This window comes from Rhea pennata, chromosome 5, assembly GCF_028389875.1.
Source record: "Rhea pennata isolate bPtePen1 chromosome 5, bPtePen1.pri, whole genome shotgun sequence".
NCBI lineage: Eukaryota > Metazoa > Chordata > Aves > Rheiformes > Rheidae > Rhea > Rhea pennata.
Genome location: NC_084667.1, coordinates 33,953,530 through 33,969,698, shown reverse-complemented (window position 1 = coordinate 33,969,698; position 16,169 = coordinate 33,953,530). Strand labels below are relative to the sequence as shown.

The following is a 16,169-nucleotide window of genomic DNA, read 5'->3' as shown; positions in this document are numbered from 1 at the left end:
TCAATAGTTGAAGTCTATACAATACAGCTTCTGAATTTCACTTTGCCACTTGTCTTCATTACATGGCTGTATCTGTAGATTCCAGAAAGCAATGCAGCACCAGTTACATTTATGCTGAGCTTGGGAAGGAAACTGTACAGCTTTTGGCATTTCTAGGGGAAAAAAAGTTTTGTATTGAAAGCTTGAACTCTTTAAGAAAATAAAAACATCATACATGATTCAAGCAAGCCAAAGATGGTACTAGGATGTTTGAGTCTTTTATTAGGAATTCTTTGCATTTCCCTCTGTTGGCTATTAATTGAGAAATAGATGGAGGTTTTGTAATAGCCTTTTCTTATATCATCTGTCCTGAAACTGCAGTGCTTCAGCTATTATTTGCTATATAGTGCATTTCAGTTTTTTAAATTAGTATTTTGAAAGTGACATTATTGAGATTCTGAATTATTGAAGGCCAGACATTTCTATAGCACTTGGGCTGATATTGTCCTTTCTCTCCAAATGCTATCCAATCCCATTTTCATAGCTTGTATTGGCTACCTGGCTACTTTCAGTTTCCAGAAATTACAGTTTTCAAGAGGTTTCCATAATCTCAGAGATTTTGTTCTTGTGATTTGTCATTGCTCGTCCTGAAAACAAAAGCTCTCTTAAGCTTTCAGGCTATCAGAAGCATGAAAAATGCATAGGTGCATGACATTTAAGTGGAAACATTCCTACTTGTACTGTAAGAGAAAAAAGACTCATGACCCACGTCTCCAGTGTTGACTGTGCTTCGAGCAAAACCGTTTTCCCTGCACGTCAGCCAGGAGCGCGCCAAGCGGCGAGCAGACAGCTGATCGGTTCAGCCGGGTTACCTCGAGACGCTCTCAGGTGCGCGCAGTACCGCGGCGCGCGCAGGTTGGCGCGTTTCATCGCCGCAGAGGCGCGCGAGGCCCGGCCGAGCCCGCAGCGGTTGGTGACAGTTGTGCCACGCCGGCACCGGGGCGCTCAGCCGCTCTCCCCGCCGCAACGGGGGCTTCGGGGAAGAAGATTAAAAAACGGACTGATCACTAGGAGAATCGGGAAACGATGAATATTCCTGACTTGAGAAAGTGGAAGCACAAGGTTAAATGTGCCTGAAATCTGAGATTTCTGCTCCTAGGAATCGAGGACTATCAGCCCATCCACAAGAAAACAGGGAGCAACGCAAACATGGTTAAGTACAAACTTTTTTTATTATTATTATTGAGCAGGTCTTATGTGTTTTTACTCATTACATTATAAACTTTTAGAGTCTGAATCAGCCCATGCTTTTCTTGTTAGAGGTGTTCCATTTGCAGACTGATTTTTTATCTGCCAGCGATTTGAGGATAATGCTGACGGGTTCAGAGCTAACCGAGGCTGTTGGGTTGAACTTAATGAAAGGGAGTACAAATCCTAAAACGTGGCAGAGAGGCAGAGTTGAGTGCATCTCTAGGGAGACATCCTGATTAATGGTATCTGCTCTAAATCATGGTTGCTATACTGTGGCTTTCTGGTTTGTGCAGGTTCTTACAGAAGTGACTATTAACCACTTGGGATGCTGTATTTGAGGTGTGTTTGAGTGAAAATTTTGAATCAAATCATTTGGAATGCATTTGAACATTATTTCCTATTTTAACTGAAAAAATGTGTCTTTAATTAGTCTGAAGGGATTTACTATTGTTCTAGGGACGTAAAATTGGGGTTCTTGAGCCGTCTTCTACTAACCAAACAGGAGCAAAAAAACCTCGCTTTAAAATGGAGCTTCTGTGGCCTTGTGAACTGTAGCGCATCGGTGTGACTCAGGAGACGCCTCCCAGCCCAACCCTGCCCTCCAGGAGCGGAGAATTGCTGTTTTTTCCAGAGTTTCGAGGCCCACGTAGAGCGGGCGCTCGCTCAGCCGCCTCCCACCGCCACGCGCCGGCGGTTGCTGGGCGGGAGCCGCCCCGCGCCGGCACTAAGATGGCGCCGCGCCCCGCCGTTACCGCCCCCACCCCCCCGGGAAGTTAAAGGCCAGCTCGTTTCCGGACGAGAGCCACAACGCGGAGGCGGGCGGCCCCGAGAGCTGGGGCCAGGCTGGTCACCCCTGCGCCCCGTGGCGGTGCGGGACCGCTCCAGCAAATCCCGGGGCGCCGCCTCCCGCATGCAAACGCGCCCCGCGTGAGATACGTAAACACGGCCCCCTCGGGCCGGCCTCGGGCAATGACGCTGGAGCCGCGCTCCAACAGCCCTGCGCCGGCACCCGCCGCGCCGCGCCGCCAATGGCGGCGGCCCGGCCCCCGGCCCGGCCCATGTAAGGAGCGCTCCGCGCCGCCCGCAGCCTGCTCGCGCCGTTCGCGCCAAAGCGCCCCGTGACGCGGAGGTGCGTGGCCCCGCCCCCACCCTCCGTGTTTTCAAACCGAGTGGGCGGGCGTGATTGGCTGGCGTGCGGGCCACGTGACTAACGGTCGCGGGAAAGCCGCGGAGTCCGAACAGCGCGAGGCGAGCCGTGCTCGGGGGGCAGCGCCCGCGTAGAGCCGCAGCGAGGGGCGCCGCGGGCGCGGGGCAGCGCGGCGGGAGCGGCCGGCAGTGCGGCTCGTCAGCCAGCCACCCAGCTGCCATGAGCTTCCTGAGCCTGCAGCAGCAGGCGGCGGCGCCGCGGCGGGTCTCGGCCCGGCGGGCGGCCGCCCCGATCCGGCAGAAGCTGCTGTTCCTGAGCGGCCACAGCGACTGCGAGGAGGAGGAGGAAGACGAGGAGGAGGAAGGCGGCAGCAGCGGCAACAGCACGGGCGAGGACTCGGCCTTCCAGGAGGCGGACTCGCCGCTCTCGGCGGCTCGCACCCCGGCGCGGGGCGATCCGCCGCTGCTGGAGGAGGAGGAGGACGAGGAGATGGAGCCGGCGGCAGCGCCGCTGCCGGACGAGGGGGACTCGTGGGAGGAGGAAGGGTTCGGCTCGTCCCCGGTGAAATCGCCCGGAGCCTATTTCATGGCCGGCTCGCCCTCGCCGCCGCCCCCCCACAAGGGCCGCCGCTACTGCGGGCGCTCGCCGCCGCACCTGACGGCGGGCGGCTACCGGGTGCGGAGCGAGGAGCCCAGCTCCCCGCTGCCCGACTACCCCGGCACCCCGCCCCACAAGACCTTCCGCAAGCTGCGCCTCTTCGACACGCCGCACACGCCCAAGGTGAGGCACCGAGGGGCCCGGCCGGCCCCGCGGGGGGAGCGGGAGCGCCTCGCCGCCGGGCGGGGCCGCCGGAAGCGCCTCGCCGCCTCCGGCATCTTAAATGCGGGCGGTGGGGGGCGGCGGGGCCGGGCCGCGGGGAGCCGCCGCGGCTGGGCGAGACGGCCCGGCCCGGCCGTTGGGTTATGTAACCGGCGGCGCCCGGCCTCCGCCGGCCCGCGGCGGCGGGCGTGGAAGCGCCGCGGGCGTTTGCGGGCGCGGCCGGGGGAGTTAAAGCGCCGCGGGGGCGGTGCCGCCCCCGCGAAGGGCAGCGGCGCGCCGGGCCGACGGTTCAAACCGCCGCGGGAGCGAAGGCGGTGCCGGGGCGCCGCACAGCCAGGCGTCCGAAACAGACCCCCCCCACACTGCACACACCCCTTTTCCCTTTTTATTTTCTCTTTTGTTAACGCTTTTTCGGAGAGGAATGTTGCTCCAGGAGCATATGAAATTGAGAACAATACTCATGTAGGAGCCTATCATATGTTTAGGAAACTTGTTCTGTAGTTTTTTGAAATGCATGAAAGTGTTCAAAAAAACACGAAAGCGTACACTAAACTCCTTTAAAAAATCTTAGTATTTTAGTACCATAAAATAGGGGTATATGTGTCCTTGTAGCTACAAGTTGACTCAAGTGAAATTTGCTTCTCCGTATTTATCTGTGGATTGCTCTGTCATGCACTGGCCATAGTGCAGCAGTATCGCTCAAAACAAGCTGTCCGTGCTTTTCTGCATCAAATGTAAAGCAGGCTGTCTGAATAGTAGATACCTGGGTGTTAAAAGGATAGGTTGCTCATGAGGATAACAGATTTTGGAAGATATTTCCGACTTTTGACTTCAGACCGGTACTCAATGCTACATAGTGAGTTTAAATCCAGGGATAATAGACTTCCTTTGTTTCATTACTTTTCATATAACCCTTTAGAAGTAATCCAGGGATAATCTGCAGGGTAATTTTCTGTGGGTCTGTAGATTAAAGGTTGAAAACAACTGAGTTTAGTTACAAGAAAGACAGCCTATACTTGTTAACTTCCTTTCTTCAGCCTTCTGGATCAAGTAAGATTTTACTGATAGTCTAGCCCTATGTTTAGAAAAAATCAAATGGGAGATGATAACCTACTGGTTCAGGATCAGTCACTTCAGAGATGCAAGTCTTGTGTTGTGACACTAAAAACAATGTCTTGCCAGTGTGCAGTGTTGTGGAGTTCTTAAATTAGGTGCCCATTTTTTTGATGGGTTATCTTGGAGAGCTGGCACCTTAAGGGGGTCTGCAAGTTCGTTTTTCTTTTTCTTTTTCTTTTTCTTTTTTTTTTTTTTTTTTTTTATTTTTTTTTTTTTTTTTTTTTTTTTTTTTTTACGATAGCCAGTGAAAATACTAATATATGTTATATATGTTAAGACTTCATACCTCGAGGTGACTTAACGATTTTTATCTAGTTTAGGTGTAGATAGTGCAGTCAAGGTTACCAAGTATGAGCTCTCTTCTGTTGTGGTGTTTTAGGCTTTAGATACATCAATTTTAACTTGTGTTGCTAGAACAAGGTGTGATATTCCTCTCTTTGATCCAGTAAGTGAGTGTGTAGCACAGGATGTGGAGGAAACTCAAATACAAACTTGATTTGGAGAACTTTGATCATGTGTTTGGAAAATGCCTGGTCTGACAGATTATCACCCAAAATATGCACTGTCCTGTGGTGTTTCAGCGACAGCAGTGAAAAGTGCTGTCAATTCTTCCGGGCAATTCTTCATAGGCCCATTAAGAGAAGTTTGTGCATCAAATTATTTTTTTTCAAATTTGCCACCTAAGTCACTAAAGCTATATTTTGTTATATTACATAGTATATAGTTATATTAAAATATTTTATATCATATACTTTATATTTTAAATTGGTCTATGAATTTCCAATTAGGAAGGTTAGGTGATGGCTTGAATAAAGACTGAAAAACACTGCTGTTACTTCTTTTTATGGTTTTTATATATAATGTTTTCTTTGACAATTTCTGTGTGTATGTAAAGCCTAATAATGTCTCCTTTTTGATGGAAATGTATGCTTTGTCTAATCCACTCATGCTAATTTTGATTAAGTAATATTGTAGTAATGGCTTTCAGAGAGATGTGCTTGAGCATGACCTGATGATTATTTGTGTCTAGAACAACATAGAGCCTGTAAGTGACTTTTTTTTTTCATACATTATATATATGTATATAGAGTTTGCTTTCTAAAGCACAAGGAATGGGTTCCAGCTCAGTTAAACTTCGAGGTGGCTCTCTGTTTATGAATGTTGGGAAATCTGAGAAGCAAGATCCTGATATTAGACAAACACCTCATGTGAACATCAATCCCTTCACTCCTGATTCAATGTTTCTTCATAACTCTGAAGGACAAGTTCGTCGGAGAAAGAGAACTCACTGGAATGAGTGAGTAACTTGAACATCTTCCTTTTTTAAGCTTACATTTAAAACTGCTTTTGGCTGCAAAAGTTCTGGTGGTACTAATTGCTTCTGGTACTTTTTCTCTGCAAATCTGTTAGTGTAGCAAAATGTAACTATTTGAATTCTCTGCTCTGTGATGCATGATACTATGAAATAACCATTAGTACTAGATCTTTTGGGTTTATATATAGAGTGGGTAAACTTAATTGTCTGAGGGGCTCTTCACCTGATTGAATGGACCATGCCTACAGACTTTCTTGAAGGGGGAAGAATACTAACTTGAAACACTTTTTTTTTTTTTTAGACAAATATGTTAGTATACTACTTTTATTTTATGACTTTGCTCTTGCAAATGTCTGGCTTTCAGTTAGACTAGGCAGAAGTAGAATGTGAAAAGTACCTCTCAGGTTGTGAATGGGGGAAATCAAACAGCTGTTAAAATTATACTAATTTTGCAAAAATAACTAGTGTAAATTTCAGCTCTTGTGGAGAGGACATGGAAGCAAGTGATGGAGAGCCTGAAGATGAAACAACCAGACCTGCTAAGGTAATTAACGTTTAGATCTCGGTGTTAAGTTTTGGGGTTCGTGTATCTGCAGATCTAAGTTTTTCCTCTTCTAATCTTAGCAGAGGATCACAATAACAGAAAGTAATATGAAGTCACGGTATGCAACTGAATTCCATGAGTTGGAGAAGATTGGATCTGGTGAATTTGGTTCTGTGTTCAAATGTGTGAAAAGGCTCGATGGCTGTATTTATGCTATAAAGCGATCTAAGAAACCTTTAGCTGGCTCAGTGGATGAGTGAGTATTTTCTGCTATTAAGAGTTAAAAGCCACTTTCCTCCTGTGTGTGGTTGTGTTCATTTCTAGAGACTGCATTTAAGAGGAAAAGAAATGTTCGTCAATTTAATAAATGTAAAACAGATAAAATGTTGAAGTTATTCTACATTACTTTTTGCTGTGTACTATGCAAAGAAACGGAAGAAAAAGCTACCTGTCTCTAACACAGATTTGTCCTAGTGTTCTATATAAAATTGATCAGGTTCTGATTTGTACAGTAAGAATAACATTCCTTTGCAGTAATAAAAAGATGTTATATGAATAAACCTTACAGTGATAATCCTTTGAAATATTTGAAGGGAAGACAAAATTCTAAACAAAGTCTTGATCCTTATTGAACTTGAGTGATGTGCAAATTAGTTAATTGGGGATTTGTTTGGCTTTTGTGAATGAGCCTAGGATTCCTGGTTCCCCTCCCCCTGCAATGTTCTAATGGAATAATTATGATTGTATTGTAAAACTCTAGGTGTTTGTGTTGCTCTGGAGTATGTACCAGACCTAATAGCACAAGCTAAGAATGTTGAATTCAGTCATATTCATGGACCAAAAGCTCAGTTACACTCCTGGCTTATGATCATTGTTAGTTTTTTCCTAATGCTTTCAGTGATGCTTTTCAAAAAACTGCTGCTGACAGTGCTTGAGAAGTGTATAATGGAAGTGGCAGCTCTACGAAGAATTTTCAGCAGTGAAACTGGGATTTCAATATTTTCCATATATTTAGCCTTTTAGTACAATGTAAATAGCTTTAACTGTTCGGATGTGAGTACAAGATAGTTTAAGGAGCCCCAGAACCAAATGTGAATTGATTATGAACTTAAGCTTGTAGAAGGATGTGATACTCTAAATGTTTATATCAAGTAGAAATTGAACTGATTTCACTTCATAATATTCCTGCTTTGTTTTGTGTGTATGTGTGACTAATAGGCAAAATGCTTTAAGAGAGGTCTATGCACATGCAGTTCTGGGACAGCATTCTCATGTAGTAAGATACTACTCTGCATGGGCAGAAGATGATCATATGCTTATACAGAATGAGTATTGTAATGGTGAGTAAAGCTTATCCCTTAGTCTGTACTTACTTCCAAAATCTAATTTTTGAAGATACACAGGCATCTATACATATTTCTAGCACTAACTGGAATTGATTGCCCTACAGGTAGCTCCTGCTGTCATTATCTCAAATATGTCTGTATATTCCTTTCCCTTAGAAAAGGCATGTTAGATACTTACAGCAATAATTGCTAAGTTGCAAACAGTCTTAAGTGTTCTAGAATATTGGAAGTGCAGTAAGGCATTTGTGAGCGGTAATACTGTTCCTTCTCTTCTGCATAGTAGAAACCTCAGCTTAGTTCTACTAGTCATATTTTGCTGACGTATTGTAGTATTTACTGTTTCTTCCTGAATAACATATACCTGGAGAAATTGCCCCTCTTTAAGAAAAAAAAAAGACATCTTCTCTTGTGTGTGTGCACTTCAGATATAACAAGGAATGCTAGCAAATTACTGTTGCTGCCCATTTAAAAAAAGTGTATGCTCTCTTGTTCCTTTATCCATCTTATTCCAGACGTTTTATTTGGAAAACCTTTATGAATCAGATAGGTTAGGTAGGGGATGTTTGAGCATCTAAACTGATTAAAATCTCAGAGGTAAATGTCACTTACTCAGTTACCTTCAGAAACAGCTTTTTTTTTTTTAAGCTGTGAATGTCAGATGACCACAACTTCAGTATGTTCTTTGTATTGTTGTATCAAACTGTTCTTTCTGGTATGACTTGCAGTTTTGCTTTAGAATGAAAGACCTTTTCATTGTGAAACAGTAGATGTTTCACAGACTGTATATGTGAACACTTAAAGTGGTCACAGAACAAAGGCATATGCCTCCCTCTTGTGCAATGAAGAGTGTCCTAAAAATTGAAACGCTTCTTTGGAAGAAACAACAGTTACTTTAACTTAAATTTAAAATAAAAAAAAAACATATTTAATGTTAAATTTTAATTCAGAAACATGATAGTGGTCAGCTCATACCCATGAGCTGAGCTATGCAGTGCAAGAAGGATTACTTAAGGGATATTATTGAGAAAGCAAGTGAAAGTTGGGGGAAGGAGGAGTACTACCAGAGACTACCTGAAGTGAATTCAGCAAATACTAAGGCCTTCCAAAGGAAGAATGGAAAGGATTTGTCTAAGAGCATCAGAAGTATGCTTTAATTAAAATAAATGCCTTCCTCAAGCCATCAGTATTGTTGTAACGGCAATTACACAAATGCAAATTTGTTTTCAGATATTTACTATACTGTGGCTTTCTTTTTCACTTCTCTATGGCCAGAGCAGAGAAAATTCCAAGACCAAGTGTTTTCCTCACAATGGAAGTGGATCCAAGTTTGAATTTTTGTTCCTGTTTTCTTGCCCTGCTAGAGATCTGGAGGGGAGAAAGTGACTTTTCCCTTCACACTAAATATCTTACTAATCTGTATGGCAACTGCATCAGACTTTACAAAAGTAAAGTAACTTTAATATACTACATGAATATAAAGAGATAAAGCATTTGATTTCACCTTTCCTGTGGACCATCAGCAAGGCCTTAGTGATATGTGTGCTGCTAGTTTTAGGAGTCAGTTGTACTTTCGGAAGTATAAGTTGTGCTAACTTCCCCAAATGTTTGATGTATAATAACTAGTTGCTCTGTGTAATGTTGTTTTTAGGTGGCAGTTTAGCAGATGCCATAAGTGAAAATTACAGAAATATGCGTTACTTTACTGAACCAGAGCTAAAAGACCTACTACTTCAGGTGGCTCGGGGCTTAAAGTACATTCATTCAATGTCACTGGTACACATGGATATCAAACCTAGTAAGTGCATAAACTGTTTTACTCTGAACATGTATTGGCGGCTTCCTCAGTTGGTTTAATGTGGTGTAGAACTTCAACAAAGAATTTACAGTTAATAGGGTGTGGCTAACTGCTCATTTTTCTAATAGCACTACAGAGATGTCAGTTGTAAAACTGGCTAGCAAACTTAAGCTGCTGTTGAGTTTATCTTGGGGCCTTTTTGTGTAACTGACCAACTTGCATAATACTTGGCCCTCCTCCCAGTAGCGGGGCTGAGAGAGTGTGTGTATTCTTATATGTGTGCTCTAATTTCTTGTTCTAGGAACTGACTATGTAATTGAAACTTCTGTATGGTTAAAGTAAACTTTTTGAAACCAGATGAAATAGAAATTGCTCACAACGTTTTAAATTTCTGCTCTTTTCCAGGTAATATTTTCATATCTAGGACATCAGTCCCAAGTACAACTTCAGAAGAAGGTGACGATGATGACTGGTCGTCTGATAGAGTTATATTTAAAATAGGTGAGGAGTAGCGTACTTGCACTTAAAAGAACTACGTTGTCTATATATATCTGCTTAAATATTTGTCCTTTTTCTGCAGGTGATCTTGGTCATGTAACTCGAGTATCTAGTCCACAAGTGGAGGAAGGTGATAGCCGTTTTCTTGCAAATGAAGTCCTACAAGAGGTACCTCTCTTACTAGGGGAAGATACTTGTTTTAGGTCTGCATACTGTTTTCTTAGAGTACGTTGCTCTTTGCCTCTCCCTTACCAGAGGAGAAACTTCATAAATTCCTGAAATACTAGTAGTACTTAATGGGAATGTAATACTCTGGATGTGCTCACTAAGTGGTCTAGCTGTCTATCAGGTTTTACACACCATGTGGTATATATAATAAACTCTCTTATTTTTAAAGAATTACACTCACTTGCCGAAAGCGGATATTTTTGCTCTTGCTCTGACTGTTGTCTGTGCTGCTGGTGCTGAACCACTTCCAACTAATGGGGACCAATGGCATGAAATTCGACAAGGAAAACTTCCTAGAATACCACAAGTGCTTTCTCAAGAATTACTAGATTTACTAAAAGTAAGAACCTCTGTACAGATGGCTTATGGATTACTGTGATATACTGTATTATTAGCCTTTACTAGAATACCTTATTTTCTCTTTTTCCAAGGTTATGATTAACCCTGATCCAGAGAAAAGGCCTTCAGCTGTGGCACTAGTCAAGCATTCAGTGCTGCTGTCTGCCGCAAAAAAGAGCGCAGAGCAGCTGCGGATAGAACTGAATGCTGAAAAATTCAAAAACTCTCTCTTGCAGAAGTAAGTAATTTTTGGGGGTCCTTTAGCATGACTCAATTTCTAGTGATTTTTTTTCATGTGGAAGTAGAGTGATGATAATTCAAGGCTGTCCTCTTTGTTTCAGTATGAGGTATACAAATCTTGATTCATCTACATACGTAAAATTACATTTTTTTTCAGAGGCTTTCAAAGGAGTATAATTTGTTCAAACATTCTTTATGTATCTGAGAGTATAAAGAAGTTATGTAACTTCAAAAGCAACTTTATTTTCTTAGAGATCTACTTGAACACTATTAAAGCAATCTCAACTACATTGTTAGTACTATGAGCATACAAAGCCTTTGTTTCTTTGCAATGTTTTGAGCACAACACATACATTTGCCACATGTAACTTACGTGTGTCTGCATTCTCAATGGGAAAATTCCTAGGTCACTTTGAAATTAAACTGTCACAAAACATGTCTTGGCATCGGATACCCTTAACTGCCATGAAATGATATGTTGGGGATGGTTTTGATGCGTTTGATTCATATACAACTGAAGTTATCAGGTAACTATAAAATCCTTTGGGTTGGAAGAGACCTTGGGGAGGTCACCTTGTCTGTCCTACCTCCTGCTCAAACAGTAAACACTGAATTAAGGCTTTGAAGAAGAGATTTTCTTAGGAAAGTGTGATTTGTTTCTTAACTTGCTAGGCCATTCTCTGAAACATGGCAGAAATCCATCAATTGAGTCTTTTGCTGCAGTGACTTTGCATGTGTTATGTGTAACAGACAGCCATAGAACACTGACTGTTTTCTGACTGACTTTTGAATGAAGATGTGACACTTCTTGTACCTTCCCTCTTAGGCTCTCTCCGTTGTTACCTACTTACTTTGCCTTTGCTACAGCATATATGTAGCCAGACTTGCAATTTTGAAAGGTTATCTGTAATCCCCTTATGAATTATGTTTACTGCAAAAGGAAGAATTTGATAGTTTGTGCAGATATTTAAGGGCAAACATGCTGAGGTGACTTACTTATATAAAGACTATGTATTTTTGTATCGTGTGGAAAGAGAGGCTGCCTAAGCTAGTACGCTGTGCGAAAACTGCTTCTAGCCTGAGAATAAATACTTACCTGCAGGTCTGTCTTTCTAAAATGAATGTAATGATGAAGACTTAGAATACTTATCCATGTAGTAATTTGTGATATGATATGGGAGTGTATGTATGTGTATAAAAATATATATATATATAAAATGTTTGTATATAGGAAATAGAAGTGACTTCTGGTCTTTAGGAAAGATGATTGTATTCTCTTGTAGTGAATTAACATAATGGAGAAAAATGCCTGGGGCACTGTTAATAAAATAGTACTTTTGTTTACAAGAGTAGGGATACCTGGTTAAACTAAAGTGATAACTTAAAACTAAATATGCCTACCCCAATGTACAGCTATTCTGTGAAACCTGTTCTTACTTTTGAGACCAGGTACAAAATGAGTTTTTAAAAAATACTGTTTTTTATTGTTAGAGAAGATTCTGTAAGGGGTACTTTGGGACAAGGGAAGGAAAAGGGTCTGGGGGGATCTTTATGTTCAGTCATCTATCTCCTTAAGGAAAGGAGAAAATGGAAAAACTTTAACAGGGAGTAAAAACTTTGCTCTTTAGTCAGATTGCTTTATAGCTCTATCTTGAGAACTTTATTTTAACTTCTTCCACAGACTGAGTATTGGCATTGCTCTGAAACAGAACACTTAATGCTGAATAGGGATAACAACCTGTGTTGTCTTCAGTGACTCAGCCTTGTAATTTTGGGTTCAAATTGTTATGTTAGGCAAACACTGCTTTGGTGGTTGTAGGCTTTTGATGTGGGCTCATGTCAAAAGGGAAGGATGCTGCCCGAGTTGTGTGTTGGCAGTTATGTTCGTGTGAGTGTATATATACTTGCCGAAATCTTCAACAGAAGCTTTAGTTATGGCTGAACACTTCTTTTGAGCAAGCATCTTTAAGTAGGTCTTGAGTGGCTTTTCAGGGCTGCTATGGAAAGTAAACAGCATGCTACTATGTTATGGTAATTGAAGCATAAGAAGGGACTGAGAATAAAGTATTTTTGTTACAGTGCTACAATTACAATGTAGCAAATATTTTGAGGTGATTCTCTTCCCCTCTCCACCCTGCGCTCTCCCTTCAGCTACGAAACAACCATTTTTCTTAACTCAATCTGTCACCAGTGATAATTAAGAAGTCACTGAATGTTAAAAGTGCCAGTGTGCTAATTGTATACATGCATCTAGTGACAGTTAATATTTCAGCCTGCTCAAATATGAGCAACAGCAGGTACCACAGGATGGTTATCACAGATTTTCAGCTTAGAGCTGTTGAGCTGTGTATAAAAGACTGGATTTCAAAATATGAGCTATGTAAATCTCCCTTCTTCCCCTTCTCTCTCAAAAGAAAGAACATTTAGACAGATAATGAACTTTTTTTTTTTTTTTTTTTTTTTGTCCCATGGGTTGTAAACAGGTGGATGTGAATAATGCTTGTAGTATGACCTGAGCTGATGGCAAGCCATAAGTTCTGAACTGCTGTAACTGCTCCAAAACACTTTTGCTGTGATACCACTTACTGAAACACTGCATGTGTGTGACTCAATGTTTTGCAGAGAGCTGAAGAAGGCGCAAATGGCAAAGGCTGCAGCTGAGGAGCGAGCACTGTTCACAGACAGAATGACAACTAGATCTACAACACAAAATAGACCATCTCGACTCATTGGAAAGAAAATGAACCGCTCAGTTAGCCTTACTATATACTGAACTATGAAGTCCAAAAGAACTACTGAGGATGGCTATAGAGTTTCTGCTGGACTGAAGTCTGAGGAGTTGAAAGAATCATTCAGTTCCTGGTCTCCTTTCCAGTCTTTGATCAGTGTCATTAGTTTTACAGGTTTTTTTTCTTTTTTTAATCATACAATACAGCTGACTAGCTGTATTAACCATTTGAGATACTGGACTCTACTATCTTGTCTATAGAGGATCCTGGATGTTAATCCATAAACCTTTTGGTTACACTGTTAGATGTTACATCGTCCCAAGGTTAACCACTATAGTGGTGTGCTGCTTTTTAGTGTTACGGCATTGTAATAAGAAGTAATATCCCTAATAATCTTTAAGAGGGAGGCAGGGGACCTTGTGTTGTTAGTTACTGGTTTTGGAACAGAGGGAATAAATTTTGGAAGATAGGCTTTAAGGCCATCTACACTCAATATACCTGATATCAGGTAAACTTTTATTGTGAATTTTATTTGTATATTCAACTGGGAGCACTTTGTAGGCATTGCATAAACCACAGCTTAGAAACCTGTGGAATTAAGTGCCATGTGGAACTGCTGCTATCTTAGTTTTTTGTCCTCGCTGTAAACTGTAGCATTAAAACAATCATTATTGTGTTAATAGGCTTCTTGTTAAAACAATTACGTGAAACAAATCTAAGCTGCATTTTAGTGATGGCAGCATTTCTCTCTTGAAGCTAGTGCATTGTGAAATAATGCACCAATTCAATATTTGAACTCTGTATTAGTGTAGTGCAATTGTTAATGTCTTGGCTATTGATGTTTTGTAATTCTTTCTAATAAGGTTCTCTAAATGTTGGTATTCTCTTCAGTTTTTCATTTTTGTGGCTATTGTATATTTTTTTTATGTTGGAGTACTTGTAAATAATTGTTTAGTGTAAGTGTTCAGGTTCTTCGTTGTTTATGTACATAAGTTTGATCTTGCTCATGGTATACTATACTAAAATTTGCAGTCTGAGATGCCAACAGACAACTCTTCAGTTTTAAGTCCTGAAATGAATAGAATATGGCCATCAAAACTTGTACTGGTGGATTTAGGCTGACAGATGTTGCTTAAAAAAAAGAACTGATCTAATTACTGGTTTATCTCTCCATTAATTTTGGTTTAAACAGCAATGTTTCCCATTTGTGCTTTATTTGTTCTACTAGTGTTGAATTTGAATATTAAAGTTAAAAGTTGTGTTTAATAGTGTCTAACACTTGATTAATTTGATAGTTGTAGAAATAAAGTACTGATTCAGGGTTGTACTATGGCAAATTCAGATTAGATATGCTTCCTGTTCTTGCCTCATGCCAGTGGCTCCCTCTCATGACGGTGGGACCTAGAGCCATGTATTCACTGATGGTTATTGTTGAATGAGAGAAGCACGACAATCTGTATACATTAGTATCTACAGTGCTCTGGCTGTACCACTCGGGAAAAGTTACTGCAAGTTGAAAAGGTGCGTTCTCTGAAAGACCTGAAGTGGAACCTGTGACTGTGAAGATAAAGGACTAGACTAACTGAAACTACATGACAAAACAGAGGTCTGAGGTAAGGAGGTCTGCTAGGTCTGAGGTAAGGAGGAAAAGTAATGAATTTCTGCTAATAGAGAGAGATGCTTATTTGGTAAGCTAGGTAAAAAATTGGATTAAATGAGTAGCCTGGAAGGTAATGACAGCATGTTCTATGGCATGGATGTAGTGTTTCTTGTAGGAAGAGGAAAGATAGAGGAAAGATACACTAAAATTAATAGGGAAGACTTAATAGCCTGGCCTCTTTCAGAGAGCTGCAAGTGACTATCTACTTGATAGAAGATGTTTTTAACTGAATGGACACTCAAAAGATTAAACAATTTCAGTATTTCTATTTGAAAAGTTTTTCAGTGCTATTCATGCATTTACACTTGTCCCATCATGAAGCTTAAGTGTGAACATCCCTGAAGCTGATTATAAAGATGATGAAATTCAGATGTTTGTTATAAGTAATCTTACTCTGAATAAGGACTTCTCACTATTAAAAGTTGCTAAACTGGAATACCTTGAAGTTCTGACATACGACATTTCTCTGTTTTGTTTGAGAATACTTACGTGTAAGAAGAGTGTAACTCTTCTATAGTTAGTTGCAGCAATTGGATGTTCATGCTAAATGAAGTTTCTTGTAAAGCATATTAAACAATTCTACCTATTAATTAGTAAGGGATCAACAAAGTTATATTTTCCTCTCCCACTGCCCAGTGTAAACTGGATACACCCATGATTTACATCTTTGCACCTCACTCAGTTTCAGAGGCTTGTACCATCAGTACAGTCTTGTAGCCTATGCTGTAGATTAGTGACTTTGGCTGTTGCTGAGCACAGGTTTTGTATCTGTGTGTGAGAGATGTATAAAACCACTTGATTGAAATGGTCTTGGATGTTCAAATTTCTTCCTGTGTGTCAGTGACAACTTCTAAAAAAATAGCTTAGAATTCTAAGAGGCTTGGAGGAGCTGTAGAAATGGTGAAGTTTTAGCTCAAACTTTCATAGGAGTGGCTTTTCTGAGTCGGATAATGGTGTGGCTGAGAATCCTGGCTCTAACAGTGGCTAGTGAGATGAACCTGAGAACTTGGAAAGTATATTCTTTTAACCACTCCCTGCATACAGGGGTATGTGGTTAAGATGGTTACCAAGTCAGAAGCGGCATTTGTTTTATAGCTCTTGAAGAAATTTTTTTTTCCTTTTTAAATGGAAGTAGTCTTATAGTAATTTCAGTGAGTGAATTT

At 41.3% G+C, this 16,169-nt stretch overlaps 1 protein-coding gene across 2 annotated transcripts; it reads left to right on the top strand.

Moving 5' to 3' along the window:
• The first annotated feature begins 2,596 nt into the window (after positions 1-2,596).
• On the top strand, positions 2,597-14,216 carry WEE1 (WEE1 G2 checkpoint kinase). 2 transcript variants are annotated; one of them, XM_062576716.1, is made up of 11 exons: positions 2,597-3,157; positions 5,401-5,609; positions 6,105-6,171; positions 6,255-6,427; positions 7,390-7,511; positions 9,166-9,312; positions 9,718-9,813; positions 9,893-9,978; positions 10,208-10,378; positions 10,470-10,615; positions 13,240-14,216. In XM_062576716.1, exons 1-11 carry the CDS (start codon positions 2,597-2,599, stop codon positions 13,388-13,390), a joined length of 1,929 nt encoding a protein of 642 aa, XP_062432700.1. In that variant the 3' UTR covers positions 13,391-14,216. The 2 variants fall into 2 exon arrangements, with proteins under 2 accessions (XP_062432700.1, XP_062432701.1); XM_062576717.1 differs by having other exon boundaries at positions 2,824-3,157; positions 6,252-6,427.
• The last annotated feature ends 1,953 nt before the right edge of the window (positions 14,217-16,169 follow it).